Source organism: Mirounga leonina, unplaced genomic scaffold (assembly GCF_011800145.1).
Source record: "Mirounga leonina isolate KUSES-001 unplaced genomic scaffold, KU_Mleo_1.0 Mir_366, whole genome shotgun sequence".
NCBI classification, from domain to species: Eukaryota; Metazoa; Chordata; class Mammalia; order Carnivora; family Phocidae; genus Mirounga; species Mirounga leonina.
In genome coordinates, this window is record NW_023270709.1 from 9,947,514 (window position 1) to 9,965,441 (window position 17,928).

Sequence of the window (17,928 nt, forward strand, 5' to 3'; positions counted from 1 at the left end):
CAATTGGCTTTCTTTTTGTGTCTTGGGCCTCATCGTTTGACTCAGGTCTCAAAGTCCTTGCGAATCAAGCATATGGATCCACTTATCTGTACCTGTGGTCTTTCATGCTATTGAAAGGCCCCTTGGCTTTGATCATTTGCCACACAAAGTGAGACATTTACTATTTTCCTGGCTCAGGAGCTGGGGTTCCAAAGTGGAGGATAGAGAAACAGTGCCAGCAGCCACCCACATGTAGAGGTGGACACTCCGTCATGGATTATTAAAGAGGTTACAGAAGCTTCCCTACAATTCTCAACCACGATTCCTATCCTGCCCCCATATTCTTAAGCAGGGCAGAAAGGGGGACTCTCTGGAGTCAGGAGTCACTGGCCTGGTGGGGGAATGTGTGCCTTTTCTATTTCCTCTCCGTGGAGCTGGGGGGCTGTTTCCCACAACGTTGAGTGTGTGCAGGGAGCATCCAGAGAATCACTTGCAGAGGTGAGTGAATCGCAAGAAGAGAAGGCTGATGTCTCACTCGTTGGCTTCATGCTTCTGAAGTGGAAACCTGTCTTTCCACTCAGATGCCTGCCATAGAACCAGAGAGGAGCATGATGAAGGGATCTGTGGGAGAGCTTGACATGTGTCCCCTGGAGTTTAGGAGCATACATGTCTATAGAAACAGTGTCTCCTCTGCCAGAAATTTCTAAGGTGAGAGGCTTTCTAACCCTCGCCAGCAGGGTGAGTAAGGACCATGGTTTAACCTGCTTTGCTTGAAGAAGATGGATGTTGAGGAACCTCAGTGTCACTGCTTTGGCTTTCAGGGAATATGGAAAAGGATTGCAGTGGCTCCCATGGCTCAACATAAAGGAGCCCAGAAATCAGATGAGAGGCAGGAAGAAGGGCTCTCCAGGAAGCCTCTGGGCCAGCAGGGGATGCCCAGCTTGGGGAGGTGATTGAGGGTGTAGACAAAGAGACACGTGGTGCCCCTCTCTGAAGGGATCCTCATTAATGAAGAAGATGGGGTGAACCTGACATCAACCCCCCAACCACACATACTGGGTATATAGAAACCACCATATTAGCAGAGGGTACCAGCATCAGATGAGCCAAAGTGGATCAGAGATGCTCCCTATCACCACCACCAAAAAGACATCAGTTGCTTAGGATAACCTCTGCTTTCTTGTTTGTTTCTCCCAGTCCTCATCCCCGGAGGAGGTAGACTCAGAAAGAGAGAGGGGAAAGATGTGTCACAGAACTAGACCACATCCTTCTGTCCAATTCAAGATGCTGGAATGGGAGGAGGTTGGGGGAGAATAGCTTTAAATTGCACACGCACACGCACGCACACACATGCATGTGTGCATGTGCACACACAGTTTCAGTAGTCAAGAAAATATATTTGGAAATAAAAACATTAATTCCAGTGCTTGAGATTTCTGTAGGTCAGCATATCCCAGGCTTTCTTAGACACTGAATACATTTAAATTATAAAATTGATACAATGCTAGCAGGAGGACATGAGATATTTTGCAAACTTGGACAAAAGTAGTGAACAAGTATTCTCTCACTGATAAATTAATCCCTCCAAAAAATCATTCCAAATGTATTCATAGAGATATTAAAGAAAAAAACAGTGTCAAAGACATTGAATGTTAAGATATCTAACATATATCAATGATCATCAAATCAAGACATACATCAAGGCAATAATAAATTTAGAAATGTTCCTATCCATCAATCAGAAGATGAAAGCCATGCAATCATACACAAAGCAATCACACTAAAAAATTCTCAGCATTTACTGATTGGGCACACCATTTTTAAAGGCAGATTATTAAGAATGAAGAAACACAACTCTGTAATGCAGTTAGACATTTTTCTTATACTTTAAATGAATTCTAGAGAAAATAAAAAACAGCACATGCTTTTGGTTTTGTTTTGGCAGAATTCTAAAGAATACGCTAAGGAGCCATTATATTCCATGGCATACCCTCAGTGAAACATTATTATAAGGTTTAGAGCCTGGTTATCCAACCTGTAAACCACACAGAGGACTTTGGGGTGCTCCTTCAAAATCTTAGTCAGACATTAAGAGATTGGCATGTTAAACTGTCTGGGCTTTTAAACTGCAAGTGAGTGGCAAGTTATGACATTTCCCGAGCTGTGTGGAGGAATGGACAATGAGGACTTAAGAGAACAAAGCTGAATGCATAAATTGGAAAAAAAATATAAAATATTTTATATTTTGACCCCACGGAGTTGAGACTTTTTTTTTTTAAGATTTTATTTTTAAGTAATCTCTACATCCAACATGGGGTTTGAACTCATAATCCTGAGATCAAGGGTTACATGCTCTACTAACTGAGCCATCCAGACACCCACTGAGTTGAGACTTCTTTTTTTTTTTAAGATTTTTATTTTATTTTTAGAAAGACAATGAGAGCAGGGGAGGGACAGAGGGATAGGGAGAGAGAGAATCCCAAGCAGACTCTATGCTCAGCTTGGAGCCTGAGGTGGGGCTCGATCTCATGACCCTAAGATCGTGACCTGAGTTAAAGTGAAGAGTTGGATGCCTAACCAACTGAGCCACCCAGGTGCCCCCTGAGTTGAGACTTCTTTTTTTTTTTTTAAGATTTTATTTATTTATTTATTTGAGAGAAAGAGAGAGAGACAGAGAAACAGCATGAGAGGGGAGAGGGTCAGGATTGAGACTTCTTAATAAATATGTTATGTAATGCTGTCAATCCTAACCACAATTCTCTAGTTAACTGAATTTCTCATTGTTCAAGATTTCTGTTCCTTATTTTCTTCTCTGTATTAGTTTTTTATTGCTATGTAACAAATCACCCCCAAATCTAGCACCTGAAACAACAAACATTTACTGTCTCACAGTTTCTGTAGGTTAGGAATTTGGGAGTCTCAGACTTGAGTGTCTCTCATGCATTTGCAGGCAAAATACCAGCCTGGGCTGCAGTCTCATCTGAAGGATCAAGTGAAGGAGGAGCCCTTGCAAGCTCACTTGTGTAGTTGTTGGCAGGATTCAGATCCTCATAGGCCATTGGACTGAGGGCCACAGTTCTATTCTGGCTATTGGCCAGAGGCCCCCTCTGTTCCTGGCAGGTGGGCCTCCCCACAGGGCAGCTCACAACATGGCAGTTGACTTCCTTCAGAACGAGTGAGTGAGAGAGAGTGTCCAAGAGGGAACCATATTCTTTTTTTTTTTTTAAAGATTTTATTTATTTATTTGAGAGAGAGAGAATGAGAGAGAGCACATGAGAGGGGGGGAGGGTCAGAGGGAGAAGCAGACTCCCCGCTGAGCAGGGAGCCCAATGTGGGACTCGATCCTGGGACTCCAGGATCATGACCTGAGCCGAAGGCAGTTGCTTAACCAACTGAGCCACCCAGGCGCCCGAGGGAACCATATTCTTGTCATAACCTAATCTCAGAAAGAACATTCCATCATTTCCCATCCCATCACTGCCATTTTGTATTCATTAAAGGTTAGTAAGTTCAGATCACACTCAAGGGGAAGAGATTACACAAGTTCGCAAAAAGCAGGAGGTGAGGCTTATTGGGAGCCATCTTAGTGGCTTCCTACCAAATTCTCTCTCCTCACAACACAAGGTATCTCTACTCTCTGCCTTTGATAACTCCCACTCTTACCTAACAATCTGGCCTCCTATTCTTTAAGGAAATAGATAAGTCACCTTTTATCTTCTTGCAATCAAGTCTCACGTCTTCTTCATTTTTAGCTATTTTCTCCATCTTTCCTCTTGTTATCACTGACAAACTGTCCTTCCTCCTGCTTCCCTTGTCACACACACACACAAATGTCCTTAGGCTTCTTGTCCTCCTCAAGCTATCATCTTATTGCTCTACTTTCCTTTATAAAAAACTTTTTGAATAAGTTGCTTTTACACGGTCCCTGTACACCTCAATTCCCATTCACTTGGCCCTAATCTGCCATGCTTCCATCCCGTCACTTCTTTGAAATTATTTTCATCAAAGTCACCAATGATTTCCATATTGCTACATCCAAGGAGCACTCCCCTATTTTTGATTGCATTCAACATGGTTAACCATTCCTACCCTCCTCCTTTCTGAATTCCCACAACACTATGTTTTCATTGTGACATATTTTTTCTAATCATTCTGGTTACTCCTTTTCAGTCTCTTTTGTTGGTTTCTCTTATATCCCCGTCCTAAATGGTGGTGTTTCCCAGGGCTCAGTTCTGTGTCTTCCTTCTCTCCCTCTTTCCATAAATGACCTCACCCACTCCTGGGGTTTTAAATATTATTTATATGTAGATGAACCTGAAATGAATTTGTTCAGCCAATGCTTCCTCTGAACTTTGGAATGGTTTCTCTAATTGCTTACTTGGTAATTCCACTTAGAAATCTCAAGGGGACCTCAAATGTAATGTCTATAACAGATCTTCTGTTTTCCAACTATTTCTCTTCTGAGTTCCCCACCTCAGTAAATGGAGCCACCAACCAATCTGTTTGCTCAAGTATAAATCCTTAATTCCTCTTCTTCTTTAATCACTCATTCCAATCTATCACCGAGTCCTATACTTTGTCTACTTCCAAATATATGACCACTCCATCCGTTTCTCCTCCACTATCTCTACCCTAATCTAAGCCACCATCTTGTCACCTAGCTTACTACAGTCATCCCCTACTGGCCTTCCTGCTCTGCAAAGGAGCCAATTAAATAGTTTAGAAATACTGTGTCAGGCTGTGTTTCTCTTGGATAAAACCCTTTGGTGCTGCTCCCTTATCCTTTGTAAAATCTAAATTTCTCAAAAATTTTTAATGATGTCTTTTGCTTATCTTTTCAACCTCAGATCATTGCATTTGCCCTGCACTTACTATTTGTCAGCTGCATTGGCTCTCATCATTTCTTTTTTTTTTATAAAGATTTTATTTATTTATTTGAGACAGAGAGGATAAGAGACAGAGAGCATGAGAGGGAGGAGGGTCAGAGGAAGAAGCAGACTCCCCGCCGAGCAGGGAGCCCGATGCGGGACTCTATCCCGGGACTCCAGGATCATGACCTGAGCCGAAGGCAGTCGCTTAACCAACTGAGCCACCCAGGCGCCCCGGCTCTCATCACTTCTTAAGCACACTGAGTTCTCTATTTCCAGGTCTTTGCACAGGCTGTTCCTTCAGCTTGTAATGCCTTCCTTCATTCCACCGTCCCCCCTCCGCCCCGCTCCCTCCCGGTGGGCTCATGCATTTGTCAAAACTCGTAATTACATATTTAGACATTTCTTTATTTATTGCCTATTTTGTCATACTGTAAGCCCCATATGGACAAAGCCCATGTCTGCTTTGTTCACAATGGTATACCCAGCACCAAGCACTTTGTAAGTACTTAGTAAATATGGGCATAAATGAACGATCTCCTTGTTGTGCTCCAGTCTCAGCTGAAAAACTGTCTTCTTAACAACTTTCCCAGGACATGGGGTTATATTTAACAGGAGATCTACCCTCAGCAAATTTTTAAGTGCACCATAGAGTATGTTTAACTATAGGCACGATATTGTACAGCACATCTCCAGGACTGACTCATCTTGCATAACTAGAACACAACAGTCTTAAGAAAACGTTTGAGTTGCCTGCTAAAAAGCTAGAGAAAATGACATTGAGCAAAAGTTATTATGGTAAAATGCTTTATATGGCACACACACCTCTGTAGACTTGGTAAGTGATAATAACACCATTCTTAGTTTAGTAAGTAGCATTTTTATTTCCCTTCAGCTCATTCCTAATGACAGGGACAGATCCCATTCTTTCCTTGGCAGAGTGTTTGGCTGACAGGAGCCCCATCCTACTGATGTCATCTGGAAGAGCTTCCTTTTACTGATTCTGGGGAGTCTGAATTTGAAACAGGTGGATGTATGCATTTGAAAGAATCTATTCCAGATGCCAGAAGATTCAGTTCTGGTGAGGGACGTGAAGGAAAATTATGAGAACAAGTGTCCTATTCACATGCTAGGAAAATAAATGTTTTACTAATCCTTAAATAACATTTTACTCTGAAGTGTATTGGCAAATTTTAGTTTTATTTCTGTATGAAAGTCTCATTTTTATGGGTGTGATTTAAGTAGTAGAGGTGACTGCTAAAATTAGTTTCTGTTATCCCATACTAATGTCTATGTAGGAAGAGAATAATATACAAAGTTTTAAAGCCCTAACATTTTAGTTATATTTAGTGAATATTTTAACATTTATTATCACTGGCTATAAGTTAGTTTAACTATTATAAATGCACATATGTTTCTATGTTATGGGGTCTTCTCACTGTAGAGAAAGTATGTGATCAGGAAGGGGTCCTATGTATTCTCTTTCCCTAGCCAAGTTCCTAACCAATAAAATTCTATCATTAAACTCATGCTTATTACTATGTGCCAGGCATTGTGCTTAGTGCTGAGATACAACAGGGCTTACAGTCTAGATTTCTTTTTTTTTTTTTTAAGATTTTATTTATTTATTTGAGTGAGAGAGAGAGCACAAGCCGGGGGAGAGGGAGAGAGAGAAGCAGACTTTCCGCTGAGCAGGGAGCCCGATGCGGGGCTTGATCCCAGGACCCTGGGATCATGACCTGAGCCGAAGGCAGATGCTTAACTGACTGAGCCACCCAAGCATCCCCCAAACAGCAATTTCTACTTATTTCTGGAATATACCACATGAGCCATACTGGAGGAGATTTGGCTTATTCAGGTAAAAGGAAAAATGGACGTGTACTCATCAATAGGGAGAAGGAGTGAATGCATTCATTATGCACTCGCTGGAGGAAGATATCATGGAACCAACATTTTATGGTAGATAACCAATATGTGGGTGTTTAAAAGTTGGCTCCAAGATATCCTCCTCATCTTGAAGGCCTCCCTTCCCCACCAAGAGACACCGGATAGTCTGGACTGGGGAAGGCTCACCTGTCCCTTCAGGCAGTACCAGCAGGAACAATGGGAACCCCAACAGCACCAGATAAACCATGAAGATAAAAATAACACCACCAATCTGACAATTAAATTGACATTGGAACCATGGCTACAAAAGTAGGCCAGGACCTACATGCTGAACCTAAATAGGTCAACTGCCTGATAAAATAAAAGATTTGAATGGGACCCAGAGACTCCTAATGTAACTGAACAAATGTCCAGGATACAATTTTTTTAAAAAAATTTTTATTTAAATTCAATTAGCCAACATATAGTACATCATTAGTTTCAGAGGTAGAGTTCAGTGATTCATTAGTTGCATAGAACACCCAGTGCTCATTACATTAAATGTCCTCCTTAATACCCATCACCCAGTTACCCAATCCCCCACCCATCTCCCCTCCAGCAACCCTCAGTTTGTTTCCTATACTTATGGGTGTCTCATGGTTCTTCTCCCTCTTTGATGACTTCCCATTCCGTTTTTTTTTTTTTAAAGATTTTATTTATTTATTTGACAGAGAGAGAGATAGCGAGAGCAGGAACACAAGCAAAGGGTGTGGGAGAGGGAGAAGCAGGCTTCCCGCCGAGCAGGGAGCCCGATGCGGGGCTTGATCCCAGGAACCTGGGATCATGACCTGAGCCAAAAGCAGACACTTAACAACTGAGCCACCCAGGCGCCCCGCATTCAGTTTTTTTTTTTTTTAATCACCTGTCATATGAAGAAGCAAGAAAATCCTGACTTAAATGAGAAAGGGCAATCATCTGACCCCAACATCGAGATCAATCAGATGTTGGATTATCCCACATTATCCAAATCCAAGGATTTAAAAGCAGCTGTCATTAAAAAAATGCTTCAACAATCAATTACAAGTTCTCTGGAAACAAATGAAAAAGTAGAAAGTCTCAGCAAAGAAACAGAGGTTATTAAAAAAAAAAAACTAAATGGAAGTTTTAGAACTGAAAGAATATACTTACAGATACAAAACGCTCACTGGATTGGAAGAAAGACACTTTCTATAGCAAAGGGCGTGGCCAAGCCTTAATTATTTCATCCTAAGATTAAAGCTATAGGAATAATTTTTAAAATAAACCCTTCTAGTATAATTTAAAATTCACAGAAAAGTTGCCAAGTTAGTACAGGGAGTTTCTATAGATCCCACACCCAGTGCATCTGATTATTAACATCTTACATCATTATGATGCATATGTCACAACTAATAAACTGATGTTGATATATTATTATTAACTAAACGCCATATTTTATTCAGATTCCATTAGCTTTTTTTTTTTTAAGATTTTATTTATTTATTTCCCTCTCACAGCAAGAGAGGGAACACAAGCAGGGGGAATGGCAGAGGGAGAACAGGCCTCCCCCCGAGCAGGGAGCCCGATGTGGGACTCGATCCCAGGACCCTGGGATCACGACCTGAGCCAAAGGCAGACATCTAACGACTGAGCCACCCAGGTGCCCCCAGATTTCATTAGCTTTTACCTAATATCCTTTTTTGGGGGGCTCCAGTATTCCATCCAGGATACAACATTTATAGGAGTCCTTATAATAATAGTGTCAGTGGCCAAACTTCTCATCTTAGTAGAGATTTGATATTCAGAGGTGGAGCTGCTATATTACTACATAGGAAATCTTGTTGCAAGGTGGTTAGGGGACTTGTCTTGAAGCTGTTCTTGGGAACACACTCTATTCTGATCGGCTTTTGTAGCATGGCTGCTGATGGAGATGGGTTATTTAAAATCCCTCAGACTACTCCTTATCAATCAGTGGATTAACACACAGTCACCAGAACATGAATGCTCTTCTCCTCCACCCAGAGCAAATTCCCACTGCTGCCCCAGGCCTTGTGCAACGGGGGAAGCCACACTTTGCTCGTGCCATACAGGGGAAGACGTTGTTGGCATGACTTGTTTTTACATGCAATTAGCACACCCTCTTGGCATTGGGGCCTGCCTTCAAAATATGTGCAGAATCCAACCACTTTTTTCTCTCCATTGCTTCTATCTGAGGCCCCCTATGAGCCACCATCATGAATTTCTTCCCTGGTCCCCCCTGCTTCTGCCCTATTCTCAACACAGTGGCCTGAGAGGCTGTGTTAAAATTTAAGTCAGTGCATGTCACTCTGCTCAAGACCATCCAATGACCATCCCTTCTTTGTGTTTGTCCTTGTTGTTGTTGGTGGTGGTGGTCCTTAATTGTTTTTTAGTCAAACCTTTTATTGTAATATAACAAAATACATACAGAAAAGTATATAAATCATATGTATGCGCCACTCAATGAATTGTCAAAAGTGACCACTCCCGTGTAACCACCACCCAGGTAAAGAACTAGGCCAACTCTTGGGAATCCCTCTTTGGTTTCATTCAATTATTATTCCTACTCTTCTCCCCAAAGGTAACCACTGACCTGACTTCTAGATTAGTTTAGTCAGTATAGTCTGTTTCTGTATTTTATATAAGTAGAGTTACAATATGTATTCTTTTGTGTCTGGTATCTTCTCCTCAACATTACATCTGTGAGATTTGTCCATCTTATGATTTGTTTGTTTGTTTGCTTTTTAAATCTGAAGACTTTACAAGGATGCCCAGGGCCCTATGCCACCTTGGCCTCCAATTCCCACCCTCGTTGGTGTTCTGTCATAACTTCCTATTATTATCCCCTCTTGTTTCCTCTGCCCTAGCCTACTGGCTCCTTTCTCTTCTTCAGATTTACCATACATGCCCCTGCCTCAGGGCCTTTGCACTTACTGTTTTCACTGCTGGGGAAGCATTTTCTCCAGATATCATCATGACTGGCTCTCTTTACTGTGATACACCTTTACTCGAGTGTTGCCTTCTCAGTGAAGACTTGTCAGGAGACCACCCACATACTCCTCACCCCCTCTTCCTGGTTTGATTTTTTTCCATAGCACTTACCAACATGCTATAATACATATTAGTTTCCTGTTGTTGGGAAACGAAATACCACAAACATAGTGGTTTAAACAATCAAACATATCATCCCATAGTTGGGTAGTTTGGAAGTCCATTAGGCTTGGCTGCTTTCTCTGCCCTGGGTCCCACCAGGCCAAAATCAGATGTCAGCTACCTGGGGGCTCTTGTCTGGGAGACTCTGGATGAGAATCCACTTCCAGGCTTGTTCAGGTTGTAGACAGAATTCAGAGTTAAGACCGAGGTCACTCTTTTCTAGCCAGCTGTTGGCTGAAGTGTGTGCTCACCCTCTAGAGGGCACCTGCATTTCCGGGCTTGTGGCCCCTTCACCCTCAAAGCCAGCAAAGGCAGACCAAGTCCCTCTCAGGCTGCTACATCTCTTCTGCCTTTCTTTTCTGCTTTTAAGGATTCTTGTAATTACATTGGGGCCACTCAAATAATCCAGGATAATCTTCCCAATTTAACACCACCTGTTTTGCAATCTTAATCCCATCTGCAAAGTCCCCTTGGCAACATAAGGTCACATATTCGCAGGTGTAACACTACAGGTAGGAATCATGGGGACAACATCCTACCTACCATAATATATTTTCTTAGTCGTCTCGTTGATTGTTCATCTCCCCCCTTCTAGAATCTATGAGGGCAGGGATCTTTGACTGCCTGACACATACTAGGCATGCAAATATTTGTTGAATGAATGAATAAATGAATGAATGAATGCAGTCTGGGTGATTAGTGTCAACCTCTGCCTTCCCGTTGGTACACATCTTCCTAGACTCTCTCTTCCTCTTTTAGAGATGGTCGTGGCTTTTATTTCAATCCGATTTTACCCAGTGTGGTTTTCCCCGATCCCCACACACCATTGCTTACCGTGCTGCTAGTTAAGGGGCTTGGCAGCACGATAATGTCATATTTTCATGGAGCCTCCCAGTTGCCACAAGAGACACATCCAGGACCTGGGGTACGGAGGGGACCACAGACTGGAGTGAAGCTCAGAGGCCAGCACAGGCTGTGGAGCCTTGGGCACCCCCCCGTGGAGCCAAGTGTCCAAGGATTTCTTGGAACAGGACTCTTCAGGGATAGTAGAACTAGTCATGGAAATGTCTTTTTTTTTTTTTTTTAAGATTTTATTTATTTATTTGAGAGAGAGAGAATGAGAGAGAGAGAGAACACATGAGAGGGGATAGGGTCAGAGGACGAAGCAGACTCCCCGCCGAGCAGGGAGCCCGATGCGGGACTCGATCCCGGGACTCCGGGATCATGACCTGAGCTGAAGGCAGTCGCTTAACCAACTGAGCCACCCAGGCGCCCCTAGTCATGGAAATGTCTTAAGCATTGTTTTGCTCAGTAAAAAAAAAGAGTTTAAGACTGAGTCTGCACATGTCCATTATCCAATGAAACATTTAAAAACCACTTAATCATTTGGATGTTTCTGGAGACTCTGTCGCTTAATGTTACGTAGACAGCCTAAATCCTAGGACAATAAAGATCTGAGCTTGGCCAAAAAGTCTGAAGCACACACAAGTAACAGATTTGCCATTTGGGTTACAGTGTGGAAAAAAAATCTCTGGAAACAGATTTATGTATTAGTTTTTCACTTTGCCACCAGATGTCCTTCACGAGTAGGAAAATATGATGGCTCGAATGATATTTTGAAGTGTGAATGCCCAGCATTTTTGAAGAGTTGACAGAGAAAGGAAAGTGTGAGTGCATGTAACTGCTAGCACAGACTTTTGGATGAGACACGTATTTTGAAGACTGCCCTACAGGTGTAGCTTTCAGAAGCAGTATTTAACTCTCAAATTTTCATCTCTCACACTCTGCGAACATTTACTCACCGTATTTCCTTTTCACTCAACTCCAAATCGATATTTTTGAAATCAGATCATTTTATTCTATTTAGAAATTAATGTTAGGAAATAATCAAATCCTTACACAAACATTAGAGATTAAAATGTAGTATTTTACGTGGAGTTTCCCAAGGATACAAAGTGACTGGACCTCAGGCTCTTTGACACAAGAGCAATGTGGGTTATGACACGTTCATTCTAGAAGCAGCCTACTTGCATCTGCAAGACAGTTGAAAGGGGACAATGTGTGATTTAGGACAAAATCAAAGACGGCAATTGCAGTTTATTGCTAACAATGTAATCCAAAGGGAAGTGTGGAATATAGAATATTTAAATTTAAAAATTTATTTTAAAATATTTAAAAAATAGAAGTCACTTGGCCATGTGTATTTTAAATGTATAACAGAAATCCTCATAAAAGAAACAAGAACTGCTGTTTTAAAGAATTTGTTGTGTGAATTACCCTGTGCATTAATAACACCTGGGTATGGGCTTCTCGCCCTCTCCCCAGCGTCACTGAAGTCAGGGGATAAACCTATGCTTGATGGTGAGGGGTTCCTCATTCCTTCATTAAGTGGGCGGGAGTGGGATAGGCAACCTATTTCCAGAAAACTGAAGGCCATCTGCATGAGATGTCAGCCAAGCAACCAGATGTTTGATGTGGATTGGCTCCCACATCCGGCTTCTTGACCGAATTCCTCCTCTTTCCACCCAGATGTTTTGGAGACACACACAGAGAACTTAATGAGGGTTGTTCCCGCACAGAGGAAGGGGCGGTGATATTTTGGTGTCCTGTAGGGGGCGAAGTTACCTCTGATTTTTCTCCAGTCGGTTCACACATTTCCAGCGGACTCCAAAGCCAAACCTGCTCCTCTCCGTCACCCCATCCCTCCAGAATCACATCTGGACTTTGTCCAGCTCTCTGAGACTTCTCAGGGGGTGCTGGGGAGGGTTCAAAGAAGCGGGGAGCGGGGGAGGTGGTGGGTTAGAGGTTCTTAGTCACCCAGAATTCCAGCTGTCTTGGAAAGAACAGTGGTCCCAATTTTGAGGTTATAGAAATGTTAGAACTGCATCTCTTTATCCCCCTTTGCCCCAATATCCAAACCAAGGGGGTTTCCTAGTATTTTCCAGCAAACATGTGCACCTGTTGGGAGTGGTGGGGACACGAGGAGAGCACACCCTCTTTTGTGGCCCTCAGTTGAATGTCCCTTATGATCACTGTCATGTTCCATTTCACATATTTTCCCTCTGGCTCTTAAGAGACTTGTGTGCTCTTGTGTTCATCATCTGGGGTCACCCTCAGCACCTCCTTTCTCCAGCACTATTCCTCCCCAGGAACTGGGGGCCCTCACAGCTATTGCTCAGATGTTTGATAAAGAATCATTAAGTGCCATTTTTGACCCATGTCACAAGGTCCATTTACTTTTAACCAAGTGTTTAAGAAAAGGGGAAGATGGTATGTGGGTACACCTGTTTGTGTTCTCTGTTAGATCCTATGTGCATAGACAATAAGTGCATATCTAATAGATGGGTCGCAACCTATTTTTGTGTTTTCAATGGCACAGCCCTACATAAGTGCCCTTGTCTATACTCGGGGGTTTTACAGTTTTCCAGTGCGTTCCCTGTGCCCTAAAAAGTTGGAACTGCTTTTACTCTGCTTCTGCCTTAAGAGGTCTTAAGACGAAGGTGTGCTATGTTTTCGAAGGGAGAAGGATCTTGGCAGGAAGCCTACATATACTTGCTGAGATTTCAGATCTTTTGATCAGGGCTCTTGGCTGCTGTGATTTTTATGCACTGCAGTGATTTTTATGCCCAAACAAGTCCCATAGAGAAGAAAGAAGTGATGGGGGCTTTTGAATTCTAAGGATCCTGGCGTGCCAGACCAAGTAGTGATACATCTTCTTTTCATGAGAAAAGAATCCCCGCTAAAGACCAGTCTTCAGTTTTGTTGAAGCTGTGTTGCCTGAGGTCAATGGCTTCGGACCTTTGTAGAACTAAAGACTTCACTCATAGAATTAAATTTGAATTAAGAAATTACATTTGTAGAATTAAAGACTAAAGGATCACTGTGTCTGGGCCAAGAGAGAACCAGAGAGCAGTCCAGTGGGTTGGGGGGAGGTGAAGACCCTTCCCCCATGAAAAACAGATTCTTTGAAATAAGACAGAAACGTTTATCAGATTTCGATCATCAGAAACCCCATGATCTCATAAGTCCACGAATTCCACAGTTTATATCTATTTGGTCTGGCTCAGACATGCCTTGGACTATGTGAACTAAGACGATCAGTGAAGTTTTTGTTTTCTAGTCCGTACATTTTTCACCAAGTAAAAGATCCTAGTGTTTTAAGTGAATTTGTTTGTAGGATCTGTAGGTTACCAGGCATTCTTGGATAGTGTGAGAGCAGGTGGATTTGCATCCTGAAAGGCCGATGGTGGTGGTGGTGTCTGGGTAGAGGGGTCCCTCCCTGTGATTGAGCCGTGTGCCTGTCATGGAACCTGTGTCTTCTTGATCTTGATCTTGTCGAATGCTCCTGGCAACCTGACTTTTTAGCACCTGTGTCTATTACCCTGAATGGGAACATGCCAAGCCCCCTACCTGGGCTGGAATTTTCTATACCACCTCTCCTCAAGTTTTATCTATCTAGCATCATGAAAGCTCTATTATATTTCAATACATTAAAATGAAAAGTTAACAGAAAAACTGGAGAAGCATTGAAATATTTCCAAGAAAAGTAGAGGGTGGCTTTTCTCTGATATTACCTAATTACCCCTTTTCTTTAAGGTGCTAGCTTAAGAAGCCAAGGCAAGGCTGAACTGGTCCCAAACCCCCAGGACTCCGGCTCTGGTTTACATTTGGCCCTCTCTGTGGCCCATTTGTGAGCAGCTTCTCGGAGGGTGTGTCCCAACTTCGAGCAGCTGCCTTTGAAAGTCACGTGTCCGCTGAACGCCTATGTTACATCCATAAGAGACACTAAGTAATAAAAACTATGCCTGTCCTTCCTCTGTGAATACAGGTGGCATTGATTTAACAGCTGATTTTGCTTTTATTTAGTTAAATCGTCACTTCAGGCCTTTTACGTGATTGTAAAAGAGACAGGTTTACATTAGGGTATCGATCGTCCTTACTAGCGATGACCTCTTCGCCTTTGCTACCTCGCGCCGACTTTGGGTGCCTCCAAGAATCCTCGGTACTTGAAACCTACGCGCGGCCGAGGCAACGCCTCCCTGGAGAGGGAGGGTGAAAGAAGGGGGCGGGCCTATTTAAATACAGGCGAGACGCGCCTCTCCATTGGCTGCCAGCCTGTCTGTTACCCAGGAGGGCAGGGACTCTCGGGGGCTGGAGTGCGGTACCTGAGCGAGACGCGCACCAGAAAGCCCACGTTGGCCGCTGCGGGGAGCGCAGCGCGGAGAGGCGGGAGACTGCGAATTCCCGCGCCGTCGCCGCGGTCACTGCTCCGCGCGCGGGTCCTGTTCCCTCCGGTCCCCTCTGCGAGCGGCGTTTGCGGGGCAGCCGGGAGAGCTCTAAACGGAAAGCAAGATCCTTGCCGCCTCCGCTTGGGGGGTCGAGCGGCGCGCCGAGATTCTGAGGGGGAGCGACAGTGCCCGAGGGCGGAGGGGCGCGGAGTTTGTGAGCGGGAAGGAAGTTAAGCCTCGCGGAGAAGACTGGCATCTCGGGACGCCGTGTCGCCACAGCCTGGGCCCCACCGCGGAGTAAACTTCGCGGCGGCCGTGCGAGCCAAGGAGAGGCGTGCGCGGGGATGATGCCGGGCATCTCCCCCAGCTGGTGAGCCTCCCCGCCGCCCCGGCTCCCACTCAGCCGCCCGGGAGGGCGCGGGACAGCGCACGTGCGCGGGCGGCGAGGCCCGAGAGTGACCGCGCCGTGACCCGCCCAGGGGCGAGGGCGCCGGCTGCAGCGCAGCCGGGACTCGGACGCACCTGGCCTGGACCTTGCGCCTCTAGAGCCCTGCGCCAGAGTCTGGGGCTCCCCTCCAAGTGGTTCACCGGGTGATCTCCCCCTTCGCCTCCGCTCCAGCCTGGGCAACTGGGGGCGCCCCAGAGGACGATGAGAGATAAGGACTGAGGGCCAGGAAGGGGAAGCGAGCCCGCCGAGAGGTGGCGGGGGCTGCTCACGCCAAGGGCCACAGCGGCCGCGCTCCGGCCTCGCTCCGCCGCTCCACGCCTCGCGGGGCCCGCGGGGCCAGCCCGGCCGGGCGGGGATGCTGGGGCGGAGGGCGCAGTGGCTGTGCTGGTGGTGGGGGCTGCTGTGCAGTTGCTGCGGGCCCCCGCCGCTGCGGCCGCCTCTGCCCGCCGCCGCCGCTGCTGCCGGCGGGGGGGCGCTGCTGGGGGACGGCGGGAGCCCGGGCCACGCGGAGCAGCCGCCGCCGCCGCCGCCGCAGTCCTCCTCCTCCGGCTTCCTCTACCGGCGGCTCAAGACGCACGAGAAGCGCGAGATGCAGAAGGAGATCCTCTCGGTGCTGGGGCTCCCGCATCGGCCCCGGCCCCTGCACGGCCTCCAGCAGCCGCAGCCCGCTGCGCTCCCGCAGCAGCCGCCTCGCGGGGAGCCCCCTCCCGGGCGGCTAAAATCTGCGCCCCTCTTCATGCTGGATCTGTACAACGCCCTGGCCGCCGCCGACGACGAGGACTGGGCGTCGGATGAGGAGAGGCGGCAGCACGGGCCCCGCGGAGCGGTCGGCTCGTCCCAGCCCCGGCAGCCGCCCCCCGGCGCGGCGCCCCCGGTCAACAGCAAGAGCCTCCTGGCCGCGGGACCCGGCGGTGGCGCGTCCCCACTGACCAGCGCGCAGGACAGTGCCTTCCTCAACGACGCGGACATGGTCATGAGCTTTGTGAACCTGGGTAAGGATCTGGGGTAGCGTAACGACGAATACACTCTCCCCTTAACGGTCTCCCGGGCCCGGGGAGGGAGGCGAGAGGGGGGAGGAGCCCCTGGCACGCGGGGCCCGGCTGGCGCGGCGGGGACGCGAGGGCCCGCGGGCTGCGCTCCCGCCACCTGCGCCGCGGTGGGCTGCACGTGCGCTTCCCCGCGCGGCAGGCCGGGCTGCGCGCTGGGGCTGCGGGAGGCGGCGGGCGGGCTGGGGCGCGCCGGGGCGTGGGGCTCTCGGACTCTCGGACTGCGGCGTCCGAGCGTACCCCGCGCTTTTCCCAGTAATGCCGGGGCCAGGTTAACTCGACTTTAGCAGAAAAGTCCCGCCCGAGTGTAGCCAGCAGGGAAGGCGAAGGCTCTTCAACACTCCTTCCCCTCCTCGTTTCTTTTGCACCCTTAAAGCTCTGAGTGCCAGTTTCTCCACCGGGACTTTCAGGGAATCTGATAGCAACGGAGAACTTTGGAAACTTGACGTGATTGTGTTAAGTGGTATCCACGGAGTTGGGGGAGGAGGGTTGCAGAGGAAGGTGCCAAAAGGACCTCGGAAGGCATGCCAGACGGGGTTCGCGCGGGTTTGGGACCGGATCCCCAGCCCAGTTGGGGTAACCCATCCGGGATCCTAGTTCACATGCCTTTGGCGGGTGCCCCCAAAGGCTGAACTTCTGATCACTGCTGCCCCGAGCCGCACGGGCAGAGAAAGGGTGCGGGTTAGGGGCCGGGGTTGGGCGCTGAGCTGGTCTGAACTGGTTGCCAGGCAACAGAATGGAAATTCAAGGGCGGCTAAATCGGGCTCCGCCACAAATGTTCTGTGGCAAACCCGGACGGAGTCACATAGCCTCCCCCCCCCCCCCGGAGTTTTCTCATCTGTAAATGAGAACGGTGTAAGGAAGACTTTTTTTTCAGGATCAGTGCCTCTGATTTGTGCTACTCTTCATTCATAAACTGACTCAGCTTAGTAGACAAAGGGTTGCAGGGGACAAGTTCTCCGCGGGGAGAAATGGGGGCGCCGTAGCCACACCAGGGGTGGGTCTCCGCGGACTTCCTCCCGTGTGAGACGCGTGGCCCTGCCCAGGCCCCAAAGTGGGTTACCAGACACTTGTCAAAGCCACGTCAAAGGTGTCTGCATTGGACATTATTTACTTGAATGATTACCATGTAAAATAGTTAAGCGAGTTCTTTACAACTGTATCTATGAGATGATTCTCTGCTGGGCTTTGGGGGAAGGAAGGAGTGGGGGCCCAAGAGGGAGGTCCGATTGGCATCCAACTGGTGCAGAAATCCTCCTGGGAAATTCATGAAACAGAATCTCACAGGGAGTGGAGGCTCAAGG

At 46.7% G+C, this 17,928-nt stretch overlaps 1 protein-coding gene across 1 annotated transcript in view; it reads left to right on the top strand.

Annotated features, from left to right (window-relative positions):
• Window positions 1-15,071: 15,071 nt before the first annotated feature.
• Window positions 15,072-17,928, top strand: part of BMP6 (bone morphogenetic protein 6) — a 154,023-nt gene continuing 151,166 nt past the window's right edge. Inside the window, exon 1 of the mRNA XM_035030819.1 lies at window positions 15,072-16,570. Within this exon, the coding sequence (XP_034886710.1) occupies window positions 15,934-16,570 (637 nt within the window). The 5' untranslated portion in view covers window positions 15,072-15,933. The remainder of the gene's footprint in view (window positions 16,571-17,928) is intronic.